Raw genomic sequence first — 21824 nt, 5'->3', positions numbered from 1 at the left:
CATGCAAATTCAATTAGATAGAGCTAAGGATACGACGAGAAGGCATTCGTATCTTTACTTAGACTTGCTACCGTTGATGTTGCGACATCGATGATGTTTTTGGAGTTGTACCCTTCGTGAAAACCCCGCGCACAGGTGGGAGTTCTTTTTGTTCTTGTGGATTAGCAGTAGTAGTAGTTGTTGTTGTAGTTGTTGTTGTTGTTGTACTAGCAGCATGGCCTCTGGGACGCTCAGGTTTGGTTGGCGTGGCCACTCCCTTTGGAGGCAGAGTGGGGGGCACTCCATCAGAGTGAATTTGTGGTAATGAGGCTGCAAAGATTTCACGTGTGTGGGGGTTTTCCTTACTACCTCTTGTTGACTGTGTGTTCTCGTCACGAATAGCTGATGCTAGGCCGCAAGCCCCACGCGCCTTCCAGAAGACATCTTGTGACGTACACGATCCAGGATCACCACCGGCTCCATTTCCAGTTGTAGTGGCATTGTTAGTATTAATATTTGTTGGGCTATCAGTTGCTTCTGAAGGATTGGCATTGAGCGAAGATCTCAGAGTGTCATTTGGTGGTCCCCTGACAGTGGAACTGGCATTGAATGCAGATTTAGCGTTCGTTGAAGTGCTTGTATTAGCACTTACTGAGGCGCTAGTATTACCTGGATTTGAAGTGCTGGCATTGCCACCAGCTAAAGTACTCGTGTTGGTATTAGAGTCCGTTCTAGACTTTGGCAGGGTAGAACTATTCGCATTTGCACTTGTTGAGGTACTAGAGCTATTCGGGTTTAGTGAAGTACTAGTACTAGCACTTCGTAAAGCGTTAGGATTGGCCTTCATTATGGTTTTGGGTTTAGCTCTACTCTTGGTATTGGTATTGGTATTGGTGTTGGTGATGTTAGTGGTATTAGCGTTAGCATTAACCCGAGTATTGCTACTGGTTACATTCTTATTGTTAAATGCACGAGTCTTCGTTCGCGCAAGCCCAGTTGTTGGATGTACTGTTTCTTCTGATGTTAATGCTGCTGGTGCAGGTGATGCTGTTTCGGCCGCCTTCTCTGACACCGTTTTCCTTGCATTTAATCTTCGCCCTACTGCCACTCGAACCCCGATTTGAGGTGACACTGGCGTTATCGGTGTCACTGCTGGAGCCAGTCCCTTCGATGTTGTACTAGTCATCGTGGTGGGGGTACTGCCGGTACTAGCGGTGGTAGTGCCAGTGTTCTTGTTGGCGGCGGTATTGGCAGTAGTGTTGCTGGTGGTCTTTGATGTCGTCGTTGCTGTGGTGGTGGTGGTAGTGGTCGTTGTCATGGTAATTTCCCTTCCTCTTGAACCTTCTGCGGGTGGTGGCTGTTCACCGGCCACCCTCCAGAGACTCCCACTGGGTGATAAGATGGACGAGAAGGAGTCGGTGGCGGCGACGACTCCCCCGCTGGGGGTCGGGGGCGGCGTGAGGCCGAGAAGACCCTGCAGAGCGTGCGGGAGGGAGACGCCGGCATCAAAGCGGGCAGCGAGGGCCCCCACCGTCCACCCCCGCAGAGCCCCGCCACTCGACACACTCCCAATGGACCCAATGACCCCCGCCGCCCCGCCGGCCGATCGCCCGCCCCCCCGCCGGCTGACGACCCCCTCCTCCTCCGGCCCCATCGTCCGGCTGCTGTCGGTCGTGCTGAAGGACCCACGCCGGCGGGGGACCGCCACGGAGACGGAGAAGAACGCCACAAACTCCTCCGGGGTGATGTACGCCGGGGGACCCCCCATCCCAGTCCCGTCCGCCTCCGCCTGCGGCGTGAGCGACTCCGAGAAGGGGGTCGGGACCGATCCTTCATTGGAGCCAACACTGCGAACATCCACGAGGGACTCATTATGGCGGTTGCGATAGAGTATTTCTCCAACATCACGAATGGCACGAAATATAGATCGACACTGCTCATGGGTAAAGGGTTCAGGCATGTGTCGACCAACTAGCTGAAGGGCAATATTTAGCTGCTCAAACGTAAGTTTGCCATCATTAGTGCGGTTGAGACACTTAAAGACTTGTGCTAGTGACCACAATGTACCGTAGTCAAGGTACTCATGTAGGCGTAAAAGGGCTGGATACAGCCAAAGCGCCTCAGTGACAATGGTCCGATCCGATTTCAGTGAATCTACAGTGGATGAATGCCGTGTTATATCTTCTCGCGTTGATTTACGTCTATTTGGGTTAGACTCATTGTATGCTATAACAAGTGAAGAGAGATGAAGTTCTTCAACGTTACCTGTCATGGGTTCCTTCGTCTTTGATTCATGAAAAATAGCATTAGCATCTTTATTAGCACCTTTATCTGTTAACAGATTTGTTGTCTTTTTTGTCTCATAGTTTGTACCAAAGCCAAACCCCATATTGAAGGAGGTAGTAGAGCTTAAGAGTTCGACAGAACCTTCTTCTTTTTCAAGCGTAGTCTCTACAATATCATTAAGATCACCCAGGAAAACATGTCCACACTCATTCACGTCAAAATATAAAAACATTGCATACATAACATTATCCTCAAAAGCTGCAGCCACACTGGATTGTGAACGTAGAGTAGTGACAAAAGTATTAAAGCTTAATTTATAATCCCTCCAATCTTCAGAAGGGGGATAACATTGTCCACCTCGTTTTTGCTCGCTTCCTGATTTTCGTCTTCCATCAGAATCATCATCATCATCATTACTCTGTTTACGATCTTGTGAGGCATCCCCATACCATGATGTCGTTGGTGTCAACACTTCGTATCCTTTAGATGAATCACTTTTATGTTTTATTAAACCACGCGTTTCTGTGTTTAGTGAACATGATACTTCCCCTCCTTCTTCTGCATGAGATGGACATGTAGAATGGGTAATAGACACGGTAGTAGAAGGATGCATATCTTGCATTCGAGAAAGCAAATCATCTGGCATATCCATACCTTGAAAAACACGACATACAACTGCTACTTGAAATGGTTTTAAATATTGCAGTGAAAAACGTGCGCCAAAAGTTTTCAAAAAAGGTACATACCTCACACAAGATACAGCATCCACCTCTATTTGTTCAGATAGAAATTGACAAAGATAATACCATGACAAATCCATCTCCAGTACATTTCTCATAACATCGCACCACTCAATCTTTAAGATAATACCATTTTGTTTATAATCTGCAGCAACAAAGGCAGAAAGTAACGCATAACGTTTCCTATATATAATTTCTCCCAAGGTTCTGAGTACATTCAAACGGTATAATAATTGTCCCTCCATTGGTACACCAAGATCTAACGAGGAAGCACTACCTCTGCTATTACGGTTTCCATTTTTCAAATTATCATCCACCTTGGGTGCATTCTTTTCTTCAGTTAATACTTCTTTTGCTTTCTTGACCTTTTTTTCTTTCCAAGAATTAGTATCATCAGCCTTAGCATCAGTAAAATTATCATTATTATTATTATCATCATTATCATTTTCGCTGGCTATGATTTCAGGGGCTTCGAGGTCTATTATAAGTTTGCTTCCCAAGACCACCCCATCAGCCACCTCCTCTTCACGTACGTACCAAGTATGAAAAACCGGATTAAGAGAACCTTTTTGAAACAATGCAACTGCCGCACGATTCCCTGAAACACCAGCGTAATTAGAAGCACTAAACACTGTACAACATCTGCCATTGTGGATAAGTTCATATCCAGCGTGTACCATTTCGTGTGATCGCACTATCAGTTTAAGATTGTTGAGCCGCAGAAAACTTTCTGTAACAGGTGCGAGATATTCCACTCCACATCCACGTTTACTGGTACGCCAATTATTTCCTTGATGTCGAAGTCCTAATTGACGTGAACGAAACTTTTCCACAGGATCATTCCATAGTATATCCGCCGTAATTTGTTCCTCTTCTGTTGCTTGTGCAGAGACCGGAATATTGCGAATACGAGACATTTTATCAATTTGTTCTAGTGTTATTGGAGATCGGGGTACACCACCGTGTAGAATGAGAATAGCGCCATCCAAAACGGTCATTAACGGCATTGCCTCATAACTGGTAACCAACAAGTCCAATAAATGTTTTGCATCTTCCAAACCGTATTTGCTGTATACTTCTGTTTCAAATCCGTATTCTGTGTTAACATGAGAATCTTCATGGTTGCCACGGTTAATATATACAAACTCTGGAAATGCACATAAAAGTGCAAAAATATACAAAATTACTTCCATACCATTTGCCCCTCGATCCACAAAATCTCCATTGAATACAAAATAACGTTGACGACTTGGAAGACTTCCCACAAGTGCACGAATTTCACGTAAATCTTTCATTTGACCATGCAAATCCCCAATTACCACAACATCTCCTCCTTCTGAAATTGTCACACGTTGTACAAGTGGACGTGAGGCGAGAATAACAATAGCATTTGTCACAATACGAACCGCCGTTGCGAGATCAACCAATTCTTCCGATGTTGTAGTCTCTGCCACTGATTCAAATTGTGCCATAGAGATAGAACCTGCTGTTGCTCCTGCCACACGAGAAAAATCTCTCAATTGTATTTCTTTCCTTTTTCCAGTACCGCCAACAGACATATTATCTCGTGTAGCTTGTCTTTCACGGTACAATTCCAAGGCCTCCCATACATATTTAAAAGCTATGTCCTGCAATCGCTCCTTTACAGTGGCACTACGCCAAAGTTGTTGAAAACAAATTAAACGATTCCTTAAGGCGCTTGGAAATCGCATAGGAACACGTGAATAAAGTGGGCCTCCTGTTGAAGATGAGCCTTCTTGTGCCGATCCTGGCTTATTAGAATTAATAGGTGAACGAAAAGTTAGGGAAGCAGGGGTTTCGCCAGTACCGTTATTATTATTATTATTATTATTATTATTATTATTATTATTATTATTATTATTATTATTACCCTGAGCCTTATTAGCATCATTGCGTCTTCTTCTTGCCCGTTCTACATCCATTCTTAACTTGTATGGACATAATCCCATAAGCCTTGGTACCACCATCTCTCCACAGTACGCACAACAGTGAAGTCTACAATGCCGTCTGTGTTCTTGCATATGTGATGCTTCTACTCGGACATTACACCGTGCACATTTCATCCATTTTCCTTCTTCAGAGCAACTCTTTAAATGTGCCGCATACTCAGATACTGGTACCACCATCTCACACCACTTGTTCTCGCACGTCACCAAACCACGACCATCACGGGTATAATCCTTTATGAGATCAACGAGATATGCAAAAGGGTCTTCTGGTTCTGTGCGTGCAACGACTTCCAACCATTCATCCACTAACAAGCGGAGTCTATAGCGAGAGAGATAACTCTCAATTGCATCTCCAGCAGTGCGCATCATTTTCAAGAGCCTATATTTACGGAATAAAATAAAAAAGAAGAGAGGGGAAAAATAAAAAATAAAAATAAAAGAGAAAATAGATCCAAGGAACTCATAATACTATGATTTTCCTTCTCTTATAATCATTTTCATGAAATGCATAAGTCATAAAAACAGGTTTCACGTTTTAATGTGACACCTCCATATGTATGCATACAAGCATGGATGCACACACATACATTCATTCATACACAGACCCGATCACTTATATTATTCTTGTCGCTGTTGCAATTCATGTTGCTCACTATCTGAAGAAGAACAAGAACAATAACATTGTTTTTTTTTTTCTTTTCCCGTAACAAAGTGCAGGTCATGTGTATTAGAAAGAGACAAAGTCAAAATAATGCAACACCAAAGAGACAGGATAACGTGAAACGCCTCTCAATAACTATAACAGAAGAATAGCATTACGTAAATACGAATATCACATCAAGGAAAGAAAAAAAAAAAGAACACTTCTTTTTAGTTCGTTCACACTACGATGTTACGGTTTTTTCTTCCGTTTCTTTTACGCCTTTTGTAATCATTTTATGGTCCTTCCCACAGCAATTAAAGCAAAGAGAAGCATTTATTTTTATTTGTGCTTCCTTATCCCTCTTTATTCTCTTCCCTTGTGTTTTTCTCTTTTTATTTATTCTTCCATTCTCTTTTGTTGTTCTTCTCCCTCTTATTGTTTTTCTTGCTATTTCATACTTCTTTTTCTTCTTTTTTTTTCTTTCTTCTTTTCGTTTCACGGGTTTCTAGTGACATCCGCAATGACCACAACAGGGACAGAAATTCAACACCTGATTTTCTATCGTGGTCGCCTCATCCCACGATTCCTCGCCTCCCTCAAGGAGACTCTTTAAGGGCACCACATCAAGAGTCACACGAACTCCCAGCGAAGATGCAAGAGAATGAAAGAAAGCCTCTTTTTCTTTTTTCTCTTCTTCTTTTTCATTTTCTTGTCCTTTTTGTGCTTCTCGATGATGGTCTCCAGTGAAAACAGTCACGCCTTCTTCTTCTTCCTTCACTGTTGTACCACTCGTCGACGGACGAAGCGAACGAATTTGTTGTAGTCTCTCCAGCAATGCGGTGGGATTTGAGCCGATAAAAGACACACATACAGAAGATCCACCATCCTCCTGCGTTTTCTGTTTGAAGCTTCGCACGAGTAATTCAACGTGCTCGCCAATAAAGTCTAAACCTTCCTGCACAAGAGGCGAGTTCGTTTTATCCGTGTTTGTGAAATCACACTCATACGGTAGACGCACCACTACCCATGAAACATGATCCAATGCCCCTTCCATAGAGGCGTAGGCCGCCAACCAAGCCACCTCCACCGCAATACGAGTTGCCGCATCTTTTAAGGGCAAAAAAGAGACATCCAATACAATTACACTAAATTTCCCACCTGTAACTTGATTTCGCAGAGTATCCTCTGAAAAGTAATGGGTAACAACAACAGCTCTCTGCGATCCATCGCGTGCTGTTAAGCGAGTGAAATTCGCTACATCTTCTGTTTCAGTAGCACCACTACTACTACTACTACTACTGGTATTACCACAAGAAGACAATAAATTAGTTATGACAACTGACTCTGGGAACAAACACAGTTCATCGTATACAATATCGTACATATTCCATATTTCTTTCCATACAGTTCGGTGCAGCTGTGCACTTAAATCCGCATCATTTGTGGCTGATGGGACCTGAATACCAACAGGAAAATGTGAATAAATTAATGGACGTGTCCCAGTAAGAGATTTATACTCGCCCAATGGAGGTCGAGTGTTTGTCAGACGAAATCCACGCAAGAATACTAACGCTGCCTGTGAGTTCTCAGGAGATGCCCCGTTGCCACGGACACGAAGAAGCATTACTTTTAAAGCTTTATTTCACCTCTTTATTTATTTAAATTTTTTTGTGTTGATCTTCTTTTTGGGGTGGGGAAGCCTTCTTCCGTCTGCTCTTGAACTTTTGATTTTGATCTTGATTTTGATTTTTTTTTGTCTTCTGCTTTATATTTCTGCCTATTGGTGTCAATTTCCCTGTGTAATTGTGTTTTTTTTTTTTTTTTTGATATAATTCCATATAAAAGAGAGATTAAATGTCAAAGAAAAGGAAATAATAGAATAACTTCGATGTCGCTGGTAATGAATGAAAAGAAAAGAAAAATACCCATCACAAAAGTTAAGAGTAAAAGTGAAACACACATCATAGGAATGAAATATCTGAGGAGAAAGAAAAAAAAGAAGCAATAAAAAAAATAGTAACACTGACCATATGTGTAGAAGAAATCTAATAACGTTCTCCATCTACACTTCTATCAAGTCTCCCCATACCCGCATATTACATACACACAGACATATATATACAAAGAACTGTCTCTCTCTCTCTCTCTCTCCCTATATCCTTATGATTATTTATTTTCTGATAATAGAAACGTGGAAGAAGAGATAAAGAAGAAAAAGTGTGAGTGAAGAAGCAGATAAAGAGGTTGTGGTACCACGTGCATCTAACTATAAAGTGAAAAATAAACAAAAGTGAAGTCAAAATAATGCCTCTCTTTATTTTTTTTCTTTTTCTAGAGGTTCGTCGAGTCACCAAGAACCTCGCGTTTCCTGTTTCCAGGCTTCTTACCAGCCACATATGAATATGCACGATGAGGTGTGGTAAGACCAGGTGGGAGAGTTAGACCATTGCCTTCGCCTGCCACAAGTGCTTGTGAAGTGGCTCTTGATACAGGGGCTGATTGACAATGTTGTACCGAGCCACCACTGAAGGTGTTGTTAATTTTATTATTATTATTATTATTATTATTATTATTATTATTATTATTGCATCCTATCTGAGCCTTGTTATCGTAAGAATTAGGACCGTTTGACATGGAATTGTTGCTATTTTTGAGGCAAGAACGGAGTTGACGTGTTGGGACGCTAGAAGATGCATTCGCAGAGATAAACTCCTGTTCTTTATGACTCGCATCACGTGTATTTAGGATTGGAGTACCACGTCGGCTGTGTTTAACATTTTGCATGTGTAGTAAGAGTTCTTGTTGTTGTTGTTGTTGATCCCCTTGACGTTCAGATTTTATTTTTTGCAATTGTATTTCAGCTGCAGCAAGTTCGGTCTCCAGTGCAGTTATTTCCTCTTGCTGTTGTTTTCGCTGTTTTTTAAGGGAACTTTGTAAGGCGTTAAGCTTTGTACGGAGACCATGTTCCTCTTCTGCCCATAATAAACTCTCCTCTTGTAATTTTGCCTCAAAATCTTCCCGCTGTTGTAATCGTTGCTCATCCATTTTAATCTCCTTAACAATTTCATGCATAGATTCATAGTTGTCCAATGTCTTCACATACAACTCCTCCACCTCTGTCTTGTGCTGAAGTGTCTTCTGACAACATCCCTCCAATTCCTCTGCCTGCGCTTCCACTTCCTCCAGACGCTTTAGCATTTCCTGTTTCTCGCGTTGTACGAGTTTATCATATCGGGCAATATCCTGTTTGATCTCCTTGCGTTGTTTCACAAGTGCTGTGATGTCCTCCTGCACCACACTTATTTCCGTCTCAGCCTCCACCACACGATCCCGCCACTGCGTCAAAAGTCCCTCCGACATGTTCTGCTTTTTATTTCTTTTATAAAATAAAAGTATAGGGATCTGTTTGTAGGGGACCCTTTCTTTCTTTCTTATTCTACCTTTCCACGGGTATGTGTGCGAAACTCTACCTCTATTTATATTCCTCGCTTCGGTACGTGTAAGTTTGGGTTATATCTACTTTAGCCAGTATTTCCTCTTCCCGTCCTCAAACTCCAGTCGTGAGTCCTAATCAGAGAACGCAATACAGGAAGGGAAAAAAAAGAATAAGAAACAAGAAACAAATTCATATAGACAGACAGAGAAAGAAAAAAAGATGGACACATAAAACAAAAAAAGGAAAACAAGAAAGAAAACTGCAAGCCAAGGAAAAAAAAACAATTATTAGTAACTGCTAAACAGAAAAAAATAGAAGATAACAACCAAAGCATTCACATAAAAAAAGACACCAGCAATTATGCAATGAAGCTTTTTTATTACTATTTTACTATCTTCTCCTAATGGACTTCTTCTCAATTTTTTTTTTTGCTTTCAAAGATACTGTGTTCCCTCCAACGTACATACACGTCAAATTCTTTGCATTCTATAGAAAAAAGAAACACCTATCAGGTCATATTTTTGGACCTGATTAAAATGCGGCCAAGTAATGGCTCAGGAGGCACTCAAGCACAATACGTTCTTCCTATTACACCAAATAAAGAAAATTCTTAATACATAGCGGTACATAATCGTTCGTATATATCCCTGCTAACACTTGAATGCATATCGCGGTCACGACGGGCTCGGCGGAATGCGTTTATACTTCTCTCCGCCACATGCCGCTCACGTACCTGCTGCCACATCGCCCTAGCCAACAACTTCTTGCCCAATTTAAGGTGTTCACCAGCATCGGCTGAAGTAGCATGACGTGCGACATCGGCTGCCAACTTTATCGCTACGCGTCTCGCCTCTGGTTCAAGATCATCCATGGGAGTGTCATGCGGGTAAACAGGTTCCTCTATCGGTATAAGACGTGAAACCGCACCGAACATAAGCGTAAGAGAAGAAAGAGCCAAGCAAGCAACCCACTGATCCCCACGTAGTGGACGAACCCTCATAAAGTCTTTAAGCACCTGCACCGCAAACACTTGAAACGCAAAACAGAAGGAAATAATACCCAAAGAAACCCTTGATCTAGTCCAGAGTCCTTCAAATGGATTCAGCTCCTCATGCAGCTTACGGGCATTGAACATGTGAAATATGGTAGAGAGTAAAAACAGATTAAAGGTTATGGTCTGCAATTCAACTCCTGTCGCGTCAAACCATACATTTCCATACTTCTCCGCAAGAAGAGCACTCACAACCTGAAAAGTCGCAACCGTTACGATATTGCACCACATACGATTTGACACAAGAGGGGCTTTGCGAGACGTGGGACCGCGATTCAGACACTCCTCCGTTGGCTCCTCTGTGGCAAGAGCAAGAGCCGCAAGTGTGTCCATGATCAGATTCACCCACAATAGCTGCACAGTGGAGAGGGGGGAGGTATTGGTAGAAGACAAAAACGTTCCCAGAAAGGTCAACACGACACTCGAAAAGTTTACTGTCAACTGCAGCTGAAGGAACTTGCGAATGTTGTCATTCACAGTTCGTCCCCAGACAACGGCACGCTGAACGGAGCGGAAGTTATCATCAAGGAGCACAATGTCCGCAGACTTCACGGCAATGTCAGTTCCGCTGCGCATCACGAAGCCGACATTAGCCAGCCGAAGGGCAGGGGCGTCATTCGTTCCGTCGCCAGTCACCGCCACAACCTCACCGCGCGTCATGAGCATCAGCACCAGCAGCTGCTTATCCAGCGGCTGCGAGCGCGCCATCACAACCATGCGATCGAGGACAGGCCAGAACTTCTCCATGTTTGCATCATTGCCATATGAGTCATACACGAGGTTGCGGAACTCCTTCCCTGTCATCGCCACGTCCCCACGCAACCGGTTGTAAATGCCACACTGCCGCGAGATCGCAATCGCCGTGTCGAGGTTGTCACCCGTGCACATCCTCACCGTCACGCCGGCATGTTGACACTTCCGCACCGCCTCCGGCACCTCCGCACGCAGCGGGTCCTGAATGCCCATCAGCGCCAGCCACACTAGCGGCTGTGTCGGCTCCTCCTCGGGAACCGCACCGCCGTCCATGCGGGTGTACGCCACGCCAATCGTGCGGTTCGCGTCGTTCGCGAGGGAGCGGATCTGCACAACGATCTTCGCCCGCGCCGCCTCCGTCAGCGGCTCCTCCTGCCCAGCCGCCGTCAAGTAACGGTCACACATGTCCAGCACGCGGTCAGACCCGCCCTTCACGTAGTGCACCACCTGCCCGTCCTCACCAACCGTCACGGCACTCATGAACTTGCGCTCACTCGTGAACGGGAAGATCGTGAAGCCGTGCGAGCGGCACTGCTGGCGCAGGCGCTGGTGCGGGCGGCTCGTGAAGTCCTCCAGGTCCGAGTTCTGCATCAGCACGCGATCAACAAAGTCCAGCAGTGCGTTGTCTGTCTTGTTCCCCTTGTCCGGCCTCCACTGCCAGAAGGGATGCGGCGCCGGCGCTCCGTCCTTGCTCTGGCGGCACACCACCTTCTCGCTCGAGCTATTCAGCGACAGGCATTCCATCAGCAGTGCCTCTGTTTCGGCAGGCACGTTCCCAAGCGAAATCGGTGTCGGAACGTCGCCAGGATCACGCACAGTGAAGCGCTGCATCCCAACGTAGCCCTGTACCACGCTCATCACGTTCTGCGTCAGCGTCCCAGTCTTATCGCTGCAGATCTGCGTCGCATTCCCCATCGTCTCACACGCGCACAGGCGACGCACCTGATTGTTGTCATCCTGCATCTTGTTCTGAGAGTACGCAAGTGCTATCGTCACCGCAAGCGGGAGACCCTCTGGGACAGCAACCACAACAATCGTTAGACACAGCAAGAAGTAGTCCAATAATTTTTTCGGGTACAAAACCTCAGTATCACGAATTACACGAAATACTTCCATTGTTGAAAGAAGACAGAACAGAACAACAGCTGCGCCCAGGCCGAAGCGACCTATCAATCCCGCCAGTTCATCCAATCGCTCCTGTAGTGGTGTCATTCGAGGTCCACCCTCTTGCCGCGACTGCATCAGCAGCTTCCCGCCAAATGAGTTCTCACCCACAGCACAGGCCAACATGTACGCGTCCTCCGCTGTGTTCACAACGGTACCAGTCAACAGAATCGGCGATTGAGCATTCTTCTTCTTCGGATCATTCTCGCCTGTCACGCTGCTTTCGTCTATTACCACACTGATCCCGCGCACGTAGAAACCATCAACGGGCACCACCAGACCAGGAACCAGACCCACGAGATCGCCCACCACAATCTCCGTCACGTCAACCGTCTGCTCGTGGCCGTCACGGATAACTGTCATGGGTTCAGCAGAGTTCTCCTCCGTCAACCGGCGAAACTTCAGCTCCTTGCGGTAATCGTTAACAGACGACACCGTTGTCACAATCAGCACGGACACAATGATTGCAAAGCCCTCAATCCACCCCGTCTCACGATTCACCTTGTCCTGACCAGGCTCTGGTACAGTCAGTCCAAGCACCAGTGACACAAATGCGGCACCAGTTAACAAGAGAATCATGTGGTCACTCCATGCTGCCTTGTAAATCTGCCAAAACGTCAATGGTTCTTCCTCTGGCAGTTCGTTCTTGCCAAAGACTGCAAGACGCTGCCCTACAGTCTCGGCACGGATGCCTCCACTCAGATCGGTGTGGAGCTTGGTGGCAATTCCCTCAATACCGCCCAGTTCCTCATAAAGTGGCATCCCTTCGTTCGCACGGGCAAAGATGTTTTCCAGGTCTGCCTGAATGGACTCCCCCACGTTTTCGCCACCTGCCACGTGTACACGGGCGGCGACACTCCGTTGTATTGATTCTACCAGACGGGCCCGCTGCATCATTTCACTCATCTCTTCGTCGTCGCACGTGCCATAGGAGGCGCTAACACCTGTTGACAGCATATTCTATTACTATGGTGTACCGAGGTGTATCTATATCTTTTATCACCCCAGGGAAAAGAGATAGAATCGATGAGGACAATACCTTGTCTGTCGTTTGGCTTTGGTTACTTTTCACTTTTACTAATATTTAAGTCACTTTTAAATAGGGTCTGTTGTAGAAAATGGGGAAAGGGAATAGAATTATAGTTAATTCAAGAAGAAACGCACAGGTGAGAGCTAATATCACACAAACCTTTCAGTTAATGCGAAGTGTTTGGTAGGAAAAGACATATATACTCATATTAACCTTATATTAGAAATCACACTTCATTTTTTTTCTTTCTTCCTTTCCTCTTATGCTTCTCTTTTCAGTCAGTATTCATGCGTAGGACGCATTCCATCCTCATGCATTTACGTTTCAAGTGCTTCGACTTGCTTCTCTGCTGAATAAGAAGTCCTTTTTTTTCTTTGTTTTTCACCGTTTTACAAGTCCCGCAGGAGCGAAGCATTAAGAAGAATACCATCACAGATGGATTCTAAATGTTGCGTTTGCTCCCGCAGCTGCATTAGTTTTAGTAATGTGTCAATGCGCTGAGCCAATGGGCCGTAGTTCTCTTCTTTTTGGCTGAAGTAGTTTTCTGTGCTAAGCACGCGAGATAGCTCATCTGTATTGTGACGTACAGATTCAAGCAGTGCCGCGACGTAATCCGCCATGGTATCAGACTGAAGCAGTGTGCAGGTACTTGGCAAAGGGGTAACATTAATGCCCTCAAGGCACAGCAGTTGGTACTCATCCACATCCACCTCTACCTTAACCTCGCGAAGCACACCATTCTTACCAACGTGACAGTCGCGTATTAAACGGTTCTCACGGAGAACATTACGCTTGTTGCTGATTTTGTTGTAAAAATCAAGGTACTGTGGTGTTGGAACGAAGGCGCGCAGGTACAATTTTCCCATTAAACTTGTACGAAACGGATCGTACACAAGCAGGACGCTTGGATGTCCGTCCAATGCCAGTTGTGCCAACTGCTGAGCTGTGCGAACGGAGTATGGGGCATTGGTGCACGCGCTGCAGACTGTGAATTGTCCTACTTGATAGCTGTCGAGCTCTTCCTTGTGCAGCATCCTTCCAAGTTTTTCGTACATACGCTTTTCCTCTTGCTGTTGAGCCAACAGTCGTTTCTCACGCTGCTCAGGTGTTTCGTCCTCTGCAGGACGAGAAGTAGGGGCAGCCGGGAGCACATTTGTGATCTCAATCCTGTCATTCAGCTGAACACCACAGAGTCTTCCGAAAACAGCATAGTGACACGTGACATTTTGCGCCAGACTCCCAAGAAAAGTAAGTGCAGAAAGAGAAATGCGTAAGTTCTGTACCACAGGAAGTTCAAGAGCTTTTACGCAACCCTCTGGATCTTCCATGTGAAACCTTTCATTGATAACGCAGTCACGAGGGGCCAACTGCACATCGGGGTAACCGTGAAACATCTGAAAGGTGTAAAAATATGTTCCGTTTGACAGACACTGAGTGACCAGTGAAGAAGATGCGAATTGTCACAATGGAGTTACAAGGTGAAAAAAAGAAAAGAAAAAAATATAAAGGGGTAAGAGTAGATTTCATTGAGTCAGGAAAAATAAATTGCACCTATTGACACCAAATAAACAGATTATGGTGGTTCACATACAAATTATATTGTTCTTCACTAAATATTCCTATCACTCTGTGGATTAATCTACTTTATTCTTTCCCCGCGTGAACAATTATATACTCGAATTACCCCCTTTCCCTCATCATTTACTCACATCGCTGATATGGCACTCCCACTCTCTCCATCTCCCTTTTTATCATTTCATTTCGAATTGCACACGGCACACAGACACACACACACAGAAACAGACTCCGGCAGAAGCATGCAAGTTTCAAAAAAAAAAAATACAACTCTGAATAATGTAAAGAGAGAATTATCAAATTTTTCTTACATTTCTATTGGCTCTGCCTCGTCTACCTAGGAGACCCAAGATCAAGCCTTCGGTTCCCACTCACTGTCTATTATTCTCTTTTCCCGCATATCTATATATATATGCTTAGTCTTGCTCAACTGGCCTCCCCACCGCAACACGAGCATACAGTACGAAAATGCATACATGTATGTGCCCAAAAATACAATTGCAGACAGAGAGGGCAGAAGAGAGAAGCAGTGTTCATGTGGAATCGATGAATTATATGATGCGATGTATTACGAGTGTAAGCGTATATTGCAGGCAACAAAAAAGAAACTAGAGGAACAAAAAAAACATATATCGGGATTCAGTTTGTATTCACCTTTTTTTACCATTGTAGGTTTTTTTCTGTTTTATCGCCCTTGTCTCCTCTTCAACGTCGGAGTGGCAATTCTTCTTTTATTTACTTTCTCTCTTCTTTTACTATCCGCCAGTACAAGAAACTCGAAACAGCACTGCAAAACACGGGAAAACACAAACATTTAGCAGGAAAAAAGAATATAAAATAATTATACCAGATTGCAACATACAGGGTAAAAAAAAAATCTCAGGCAGCGTATTTATACATACTGTAATCACACAATATAAAAACAGTAAGAAAACTAAAGGTTTTATTCATATCGCGCGTCTGCAGCGGCTAAAATAAATTAAAAAAAAACTTGGAAAAAAAGAAAAAAGAAAACTTTCTTCACAAACTAGAAACAAAAATTGTCAAGAGAAACCAAATAAATGGCTAGTAATCGTCATTTAATGAATTCGAGGAAACTAAAAAAAAACTAAATACTCTTTCTACGCTGTTATTATCCCCAAAATGAAAATAGAACAATAATTACTTACTGGTGCTGCTGACGGAGGCAGTGGTACAGATTCTTCGAAAAACTGCTCCGCATGTCGCCATCTAGTTTAGCCCGTCGAAAGGCATTCACAACGCGGAGTGTCTTCACACGCTGACCCTGCACCTGCCGCCACAACGACTGTGCATGCATGCGCCGTGCCAATTGTAGGAAGTCACCACCGGCAGCACCATTCTCAAGGCGTACCTTCTCCACATCACTGGACAACTGATCAACAAAACGGCGCACCTCCTGATCCACGTCCTCATCCGGGGTGCGAGGGAACACAGGCTCCGGGACATATACCAGTCGGCTAAGAACTCCCACCGGTAGGGTGATCACCGCCACCGCAAGACTGCAACCCCATTCCGCAAGAGAGAGCCGCCGCACCTTCATCAGCTCTCCAAAGGTCGATACCGCCACCGCCTGGAAGATTACACAAAACGCCAAAATAAAAATGAACAGCTTTGACCGCTGGAATCCCTCGAATGGATTTAACTCCCTGTAAAGCTTGCGGGCATTGAACATGTGAAAGAGGGTACCATACACAAAAACGTTAAACAGAAGGGTCTTGTGTTCGCGCTGGCCCTCAACGGTATAGGGAAAGAAGCGCTGCCCGTAGATATCCAACACAAGCGTGCTCACGATCTGAACCGCAGCAACGGAACCAATCGTGCACCACATACGATTTGACACAAGAGGGGCTTTGCGAGACGTGGGACCGCGATTCAGACACTCCTCCGTTGGCTCCTCTGTGGCAAGAGCAAGAGCCGCAAGTGTGTCCATGATCAGATTCACCCACAATAGCTGCACAGTGGAGAGGGGGAGGTATTGGTAGAAGACAAAAACGTTCCAACAGAAAGGTCATAACACGACACTCGAAAAGTTTACTGTCAACTGCAGCTGAAGGAACTTGCGAATGTTGTCATTCACAGTTCGTCCCCAGACAACGGCACGCTGAACGGAGCGGAAGTTATCATCAAGGAGCACAATGTCCGCAGACTTCACGGCAATGTCAGTTCCGCTGCGCATCACGAAGCCGACATTAGCCAGCCGAAGGGCAGGGGCGTCATTCGTTCCGTCGCCAGTCACCGCCACAACCTCACCGCGCGTCATGAGCATCAGCACCAGCAGCTGCTTATCCAGCGGCTGCGAGCGCGCCATCACAACCATGCGATCGAGGACAGGCCAGAACTTCTCCATGTTTGCATCATTGCCATATGAGTCATACACGAGGTTGCGGAACTCCTTCCCTGTCATCGCCACGTCCCCACGCAACCGGTTGTAAATGCCACACTGCCGCGAGATCGCAATCGCCGTGTCGAGGTTGTCACCCGTGCACATCCTCACCGTCACGCCGGCATGTTGACACTTCCGCACCGCCTCCGGCACCTCCGCACGCAGCGGGTCCTGAATGCCCATCAGCGCCAGCCACACTAGCGGCTGTGTCGGCTCCTCCTCGGGAACCGCACCGCCGTCCATGCGGGTGTACGCCACGCCAATCGTGCGGTTCGCGTCGTTCGCGAGGGAGCGGATCTGCACAACGATCTTCGCCCGCGCCGCCTCCGTCAGCGGCTCCTCCTGCCCAGCCGCCGTCAAGTAACGGTCACACATGTCCAGCACGCGGTCAGACCCGCCCTTCACGTAGTGCACCACCTGCCCGTCCTCACCAACCGTCACGGCACTCATGAACTTGCGCTCACTCGTGAACGGGAAGATCGTGAAGCCGTGCGAGCGGCACTGCTGGCGCAGGCGCTGGTGCGGGCGGCTCGTGAAGTCCTCCAGGTCCGAGTTCTGCATCAGCACGCGATCAACAAAGTCCAGCAGTGCGTTGTCTGTCTTGTTCCCCTTGTCCGGCCTCCACTGCCAGAAGGGATGCGGCGCCGGCGCTCCGTCCTTGCTCTGGCGGCACACCACCTTCTCGCTCGAGCTATTCAGCGACAGGCATTCCATCAGCAGTGCCTCTGTTTCGGCAGGCACGTTCCCAAGCGAAATCGGTGTCGGAACGTCGCCAGGATCACGCACAGTGAAGCGCTGCATCCCAACGTAGCCCTGTACCACGCTCATCACGTTCTGCGTCAGCGTCCCAGTCTTATCGCTGCAGATCTGCGTCGCATTCCCCATCGTCTCACACGCGCACAGGCGACGCACCTGATTGTTGTCATCCTGCATCTTGTTCTGAGAGTACGCAAGTGCTATCGTCACCGCAAGCGGGAGACCCTCTGGGACAGCAACCACAACAATCGTTAGACACAGCAAGAAGTAGTCCAAGAACTTTTTGGCGTATGCTTTCTCTCCACGGACAATGTTTACAATTTCTATTATCGACAGTAGTACGAAGAGAACAACAGCTGCGCCCAGGCCGAAGCGACCTATCAATCCCGCCAGTTCATCCAATCGCTCCTGTAGTGGTGTCATTCGAGGTCCACCCTCTTGCCGCGACTGCATCAGCAGCTTCCCGCCAAATGAGTTCTCACCCACAGCACAGGCCAACATGTACGCGTCCTCCGCTGTGTTCACAACGGTACCAGTCAACAGAATCGGCGATTGAGCATTCTTCTTCTTCGGATCATTCTCGCCTGTCACGCTGCTTTCGTCTATTACCACACTGATCCCGCGCACGTAGAAACCATCAACGGGCACCACCAGACCAGGAACCAGACCCACGAGATCGCCCACCACAATCTCCGTCACGTCAACCGTCTGCTCGTGGCCGTCACGGATAACTGTCATGGGTTCAGCAGAGTTCTCCTCCGTCAACCGGCGAAACTTCAGCTCCTTGCGGTAATCGTTAACAGACGACACCGTTGTCACAATCAGCACGGACACAATGATTGCAAAGCCCTCAATCCACCCCGTCTCACGATTCACCTTGTCCTGACCAGGCTCTGGTACAGTCAGTCCAAGCACCAGTGACACAAATGCGGCACCAGTTAACAAGAGAATCATGTGGTCACTCCATGCTGCCTTGTAAATCTGCCAAAACGTCAATGGTTCTTCCTCTGGCAGTTCGTTCTTGCCAAAGACTGCAAGACGCTGCCCTACAGTCTCGGCACGGATGCCTCCACTCAGATCGGTGTGGAGCTTGGTGGCAATTCCCTCAATACCGCCCAGTTCCTCATAAAGTGACATCCCTTCGTTCGCACGGGCAAAGATGTTCTCTAATGTCTGCTTATACAACGTTCCTACGGAATCATCAGGTGGATTTACAACTATTGTAAGTTCTTCTTCCGTTCCGTCGTATGGTGTATTATATTGAACTTGCCCAATATGCCCATTTGAATTTTCCATCATTTTCCTTCGTATAAGAATGTTTTATCCCTTTGGGCTATCGTTGTTAGTTGCTTTTCTTTTTATGCGGCTCCTAGTAATAAATAACCAAAAAAAAAAACCTTGTATAGGTGCAAGTTCACTAATATACTAACTTGTAAAAAAAGAACTCTGTAAGAAAACTGATCATTATCGAATTTGAGATCCAAAGCACAGCATATTTTTTCTCTTCATAGAAATACCAGTGTATTATTAACATTAATAAATAAAAAAGAAGCTATAACATCGGGCCTAATTTTTGCACCACCATTGCCCTAAACCTTTCCATTTGCGCAAGACTTTCAGCCATATCCATCTTTTCTCGAACTACGCACATTAGCTCAGACTGGAGTTTTGCCACTGAGCTCCTTAACCAGTCAATCGACTCATTAAATACGACCTGCTCCCTCGATGATTGTTCTCGGACAGCAGTTAACTGGGCTTTTAGTGCATGTTTCTCTTCATCCAATTTGGCAATTATTAATTTTACACGACATTTCCATCCAGCCATGCGTTTATCCTTCGCAGTACACTCACGACACCCTCCCACAGAATCCTTTAAAGATGTTTCACACTCACGCCGAGCTGCGTTAAGCTGTTCCTGCAGTCGTTCTACCTCCTGTGAGAGAGTGGCAATGGTCTCATCCCTCGACTGCATAGCATTAAGCTGCTGGGCATCCATTGCTGCAGAGGCCTCTTCACACTCACGCCGAGCTGCGTTAAGCTGTTCCTGCAGTCGTTCTACCTCCTGTGAGAGAGTGGCAATGGTCTCATCCCTCGACTGCATAGCATTAAGCTGCTGGGCATCCATTGCTGCAGAGGCCTCTTCACACTCACGCCGAGCTGCGTTAAGCTGTTCCTTCAGTCGTTCTACCTCCTGTGAGAGAGTGGCAATGGTCTCATCCCTCGACTGCATAGCATTAAGCTGCTGGGCATCCATTGCTGCAGAGGCCTCTTCACACTCACGCCGAGCTGCGTTAAGCTGTTCCTGCAGTCGTTCTACCTCCTGTGAGAGAGTGGCAATGGTCTCATCCCTCGACTGCATAGCATTAAGCTGCTGGGCATCCATTGCTGCAGAGGCCTCTTCACACTCACGCCGAGCTGCGTTAAGCTGTTCCTTCAGTCGTTCTACCTCCTGTGAGAGAGTGGCAATGGTCTCATCCCTGACTGCATAGCATTAAGCGGCATCCATTGCTGCAGAGGCCTCTTCACACTCACGCCGAGCTGCGTTAAGCTGTTCCTGCAGTCGTTCTACCTCCTGTGAGAGAGTGGCAATGGTCTCATCCCTCGACTGCATAGCATTAAGCTGCTGGGCATCCATTGCTGCAGAGGCCTCTTCACACTCACGCCGAGCTGCGTTAAGCTGTTCCTTCAGTCGTTCTACCTCCTGTGAGAGAGTGGCAATGGTCTCATCCCTCGACTGCATATCATCAAGCTGCTGGGCATCCATTGCTGCAGAGGCCTCTTCACACTCACGCCGAGCTGCGTTAAGCTGTTCCTTCAGTCGTTCTATCTCATCTCTCAATGATTGTACTATCTCTCTGTGCTCATGTTGATTAGCCGTCATTTGATTCTGAAGTTGATTTACCTGTGTTATGGCAGCAAGTCCAATATTTGTTACAACTTCGCTGGGGGCCTCAAGGGATATGTTGGAATCACGTGAGGTAGAGCGTAACTCTTCTAGTTCTTGTTGAAGCTGGTGAATCAATCGCCTGTCTCCCTCAATAGTTTCTCGTACGCGTTCCTTCCATTTTGCTACACGTTGTTCTACTTCATTTTCTATTGTTGCCTCTGTGCTTTGAATGCATGAGGAATGATTTTGAGAATCCTGTTGCGCTTCCCTTAATTCATTCTCTTTCGTGTTACTATCATTTGTTCCCGTTGCGATAATAGATGAAGTGTGCATGCCTGACCTAAGAGATTGCAACTCATTTTCAAGTTGTTCAATGCGATTCATATCCTCCTGCATTTTGGCTTTTACACGTTCTTTCCAAACGGAAAGTTTTTCCTGTACGGCAGACTCAAGTACTTCTGCAGGAATTATTCCTGATACTGATGTAGTTGTCATACCACTACCACTACTACTACTACTACTACTACCACGATACTTTTCTAGTTGTTCCTGCAACTCGGTGATGGTCTCCTGGTCATGTCGCGAAGTTATCATTACTTTTTCTCGCCAGAGCCTAACTTTTTCTTGAAGTTCTGTGAGTTCTAAGGTCTTTTCCGTGAGTTGCCTCTCCAGGTCACGTATGCGTTCCTCATTGCGACTCAACTCTGTGGCACACACCAGGCGTTCTTCTTCCATGGCCTGCTGCAACGCTAATTCACTACGCGGTTCGGATGGCAACGGTCGTACTGATCCAATGGAGCTTGTACTTAGGCTCCGTCGCAAAGTCTCCCCTTCAGGTGGTGGCTGTCCAGTAAGTTGTTCAACTAACTCCTCCAGCATACTGATGCGGCTGCTCTTTTCTCGGATACTATTTGCCTGTTTTTTCGCTATTTCAATAATCTCGTTGCGGGGCATGGCACCCAAGTCTACGACGCGGGTTCGTCGAAGCTGTGATGATGGCTCCATTGTAGTATGAATGAAAATTGTTTTTTGGGGGTTTTAGAGATTTATTGATGTAAGGAATGATCTATTTCTCAGTCACTCCAAGTTTGTAGATGATGTTACCTTTTTTTTGTTTGTTTCCTTACAAGTGGTTTGCATAAATAACTAT

General features: G+C 46.2%; 8 protein-coding genes across 8 annotated transcripts; all 8 read right to left on the bottom strand.

Moving 5' to 3' along the window:
* Nucleotides 1-67: 67 nt before the first annotated feature.
* LSM04_004357 (Calcineurin-like phosphoesterase domain) lies at nucleotides 68-5344 on the bottom strand (the record flags this gene model as incomplete). Its single annotated transcript, XM_067337534.1, has 1 exon — nucleotides 68-5344. The coding sequence occupies one exon, from the start codon at nucleotides 5342-5344 to the stop codon at nucleotides 68-70; it is 5277 nt and encodes a 1758-aa protein (XP_067193528.1).
* Nucleotides 5345-6123: 779 nt separating this feature from the next.
* LSM04_005942 (uncharacterized protein) lies at nucleotides 6124-7242 on the bottom strand (the record flags this gene model as incomplete). The annotated part of the gene is made up of 1 exon (XM_067337533.1): nucleotides 6124-7242. The coding sequence occupies one exon, from the start codon at nucleotides 7240-7242 to the stop codon at nucleotides 6124-6126; it is 1119 nt and encodes a 372-aa protein (XP_067193557.1).
* Nucleotides 7243-7949: 707 nt separating this feature from the next.
* Nucleotides 7950-8978, bottom strand: LSM04_001905 (uncharacterized protein; the record flags this gene model as incomplete). Its single annotated transcript, XM_067337532.1, has 1 exon — nucleotides 7950-8978. One exon carries the CDS (start codon nucleotides 8976-8978, stop codon nucleotides 7950-7952), a length of 1029 nt encoding a protein of 342 aa, XP_067193485.1.
* A 686-nt stretch (nucleotides 8979-9664) lies between these two features.
* On the bottom strand, nucleotides 9665-12979 carry LSM04_000603 (Cation-transporting P-type ATPase; the record flags this gene model as incomplete). Its single annotated transcript, XM_067337530.1, has 1 exon — nucleotides 9665-12979. One exon carries the CDS (start codon nucleotides 12977-12979, stop codon nucleotides 9665-9667), a length of 3315 nt encoding a protein of 1104 aa, XP_067193457.1.
* Nucleotides 12980-13441: 462 nt separating this feature from the next.
* Nucleotides 13442-14446, bottom strand: LSM04_008619 (uncharacterized protein; the record flags this gene model as incomplete). Its single annotated transcript, XM_067337529.1, has 1 exon — nucleotides 13442-14446. The coding sequence occupies one exon, from the start codon at nucleotides 14444-14446 to the stop codon at nucleotides 13442-13444; it is 1005 nt and encodes a 334-aa protein (XP_067193610.1).
* Nucleotides 14447-15792: 1346 nt separating this feature from the next.
* Nucleotides 15793-16578, bottom strand: LSM04_005748 (Cation-transporting P-type ATPase; the record flags this gene model as incomplete). The annotated part of the gene is made up of 1 exon (XM_067337528.1): nucleotides 15793-16578. The coding sequence occupies one exon, from the start codon at nucleotides 16576-16578 to the stop codon at nucleotides 15793-15795; it is 786 nt and encodes a 261-aa protein (XP_067193554.1).
* Nucleotides 16579-16656: 78 nt separating this feature from the next.
* LSM04_006038 (uncharacterized protein) lies at nucleotides 16657-19086 on the bottom strand (the record flags this gene model as incomplete). Its single annotated transcript, XM_067337527.1, has 1 exon — nucleotides 16657-19086. The coding sequence occupies one exon, from the start codon at nucleotides 19084-19086 to the stop codon at nucleotides 16657-16659; it is 2430 nt and encodes an 809-aa protein (XP_067193561.1).
* Nucleotides 19087-19339: 253 nt separating this feature from the next.
* Nucleotides 19340-21679, bottom strand: LSM04_001181 (uncharacterized protein; the record flags this gene model as incomplete). Its single annotated transcript, XM_067337526.1, has 2 exons — nucleotides 19340-20233; nucleotides 20357-21679. The coding sequence occupies 2 exons, from the start codon at nucleotides 21677-21679 to the stop codon at nucleotides 19340-19342; spliced, it is 2217 nt and encodes a 738-aa protein (XP_067193470.1).
* Nucleotides 21680-21824: the final 145 nt, after the last annotated feature.

The sequence above is a fragment of the Trypanosoma melophagium genome, assembly GCF_022059095.1.
Source record: "Trypanosoma melophagium isolate St. Kilda chromosome Unknown ctg16segment0, whole genome shotgun sequence".
In the NCBI taxonomy this organism is placed as follows: Eukaryota; Euglenozoa; class Kinetoplastea; order Trypanosomatida; family Trypanosomatidae; genus Trypanosoma; species Trypanosoma melophagium.
The sequence above is the reverse complement of the archived record's forward strand: the minus strand, read 5'-3'. Positions and strand labels throughout refer to the sequence as shown.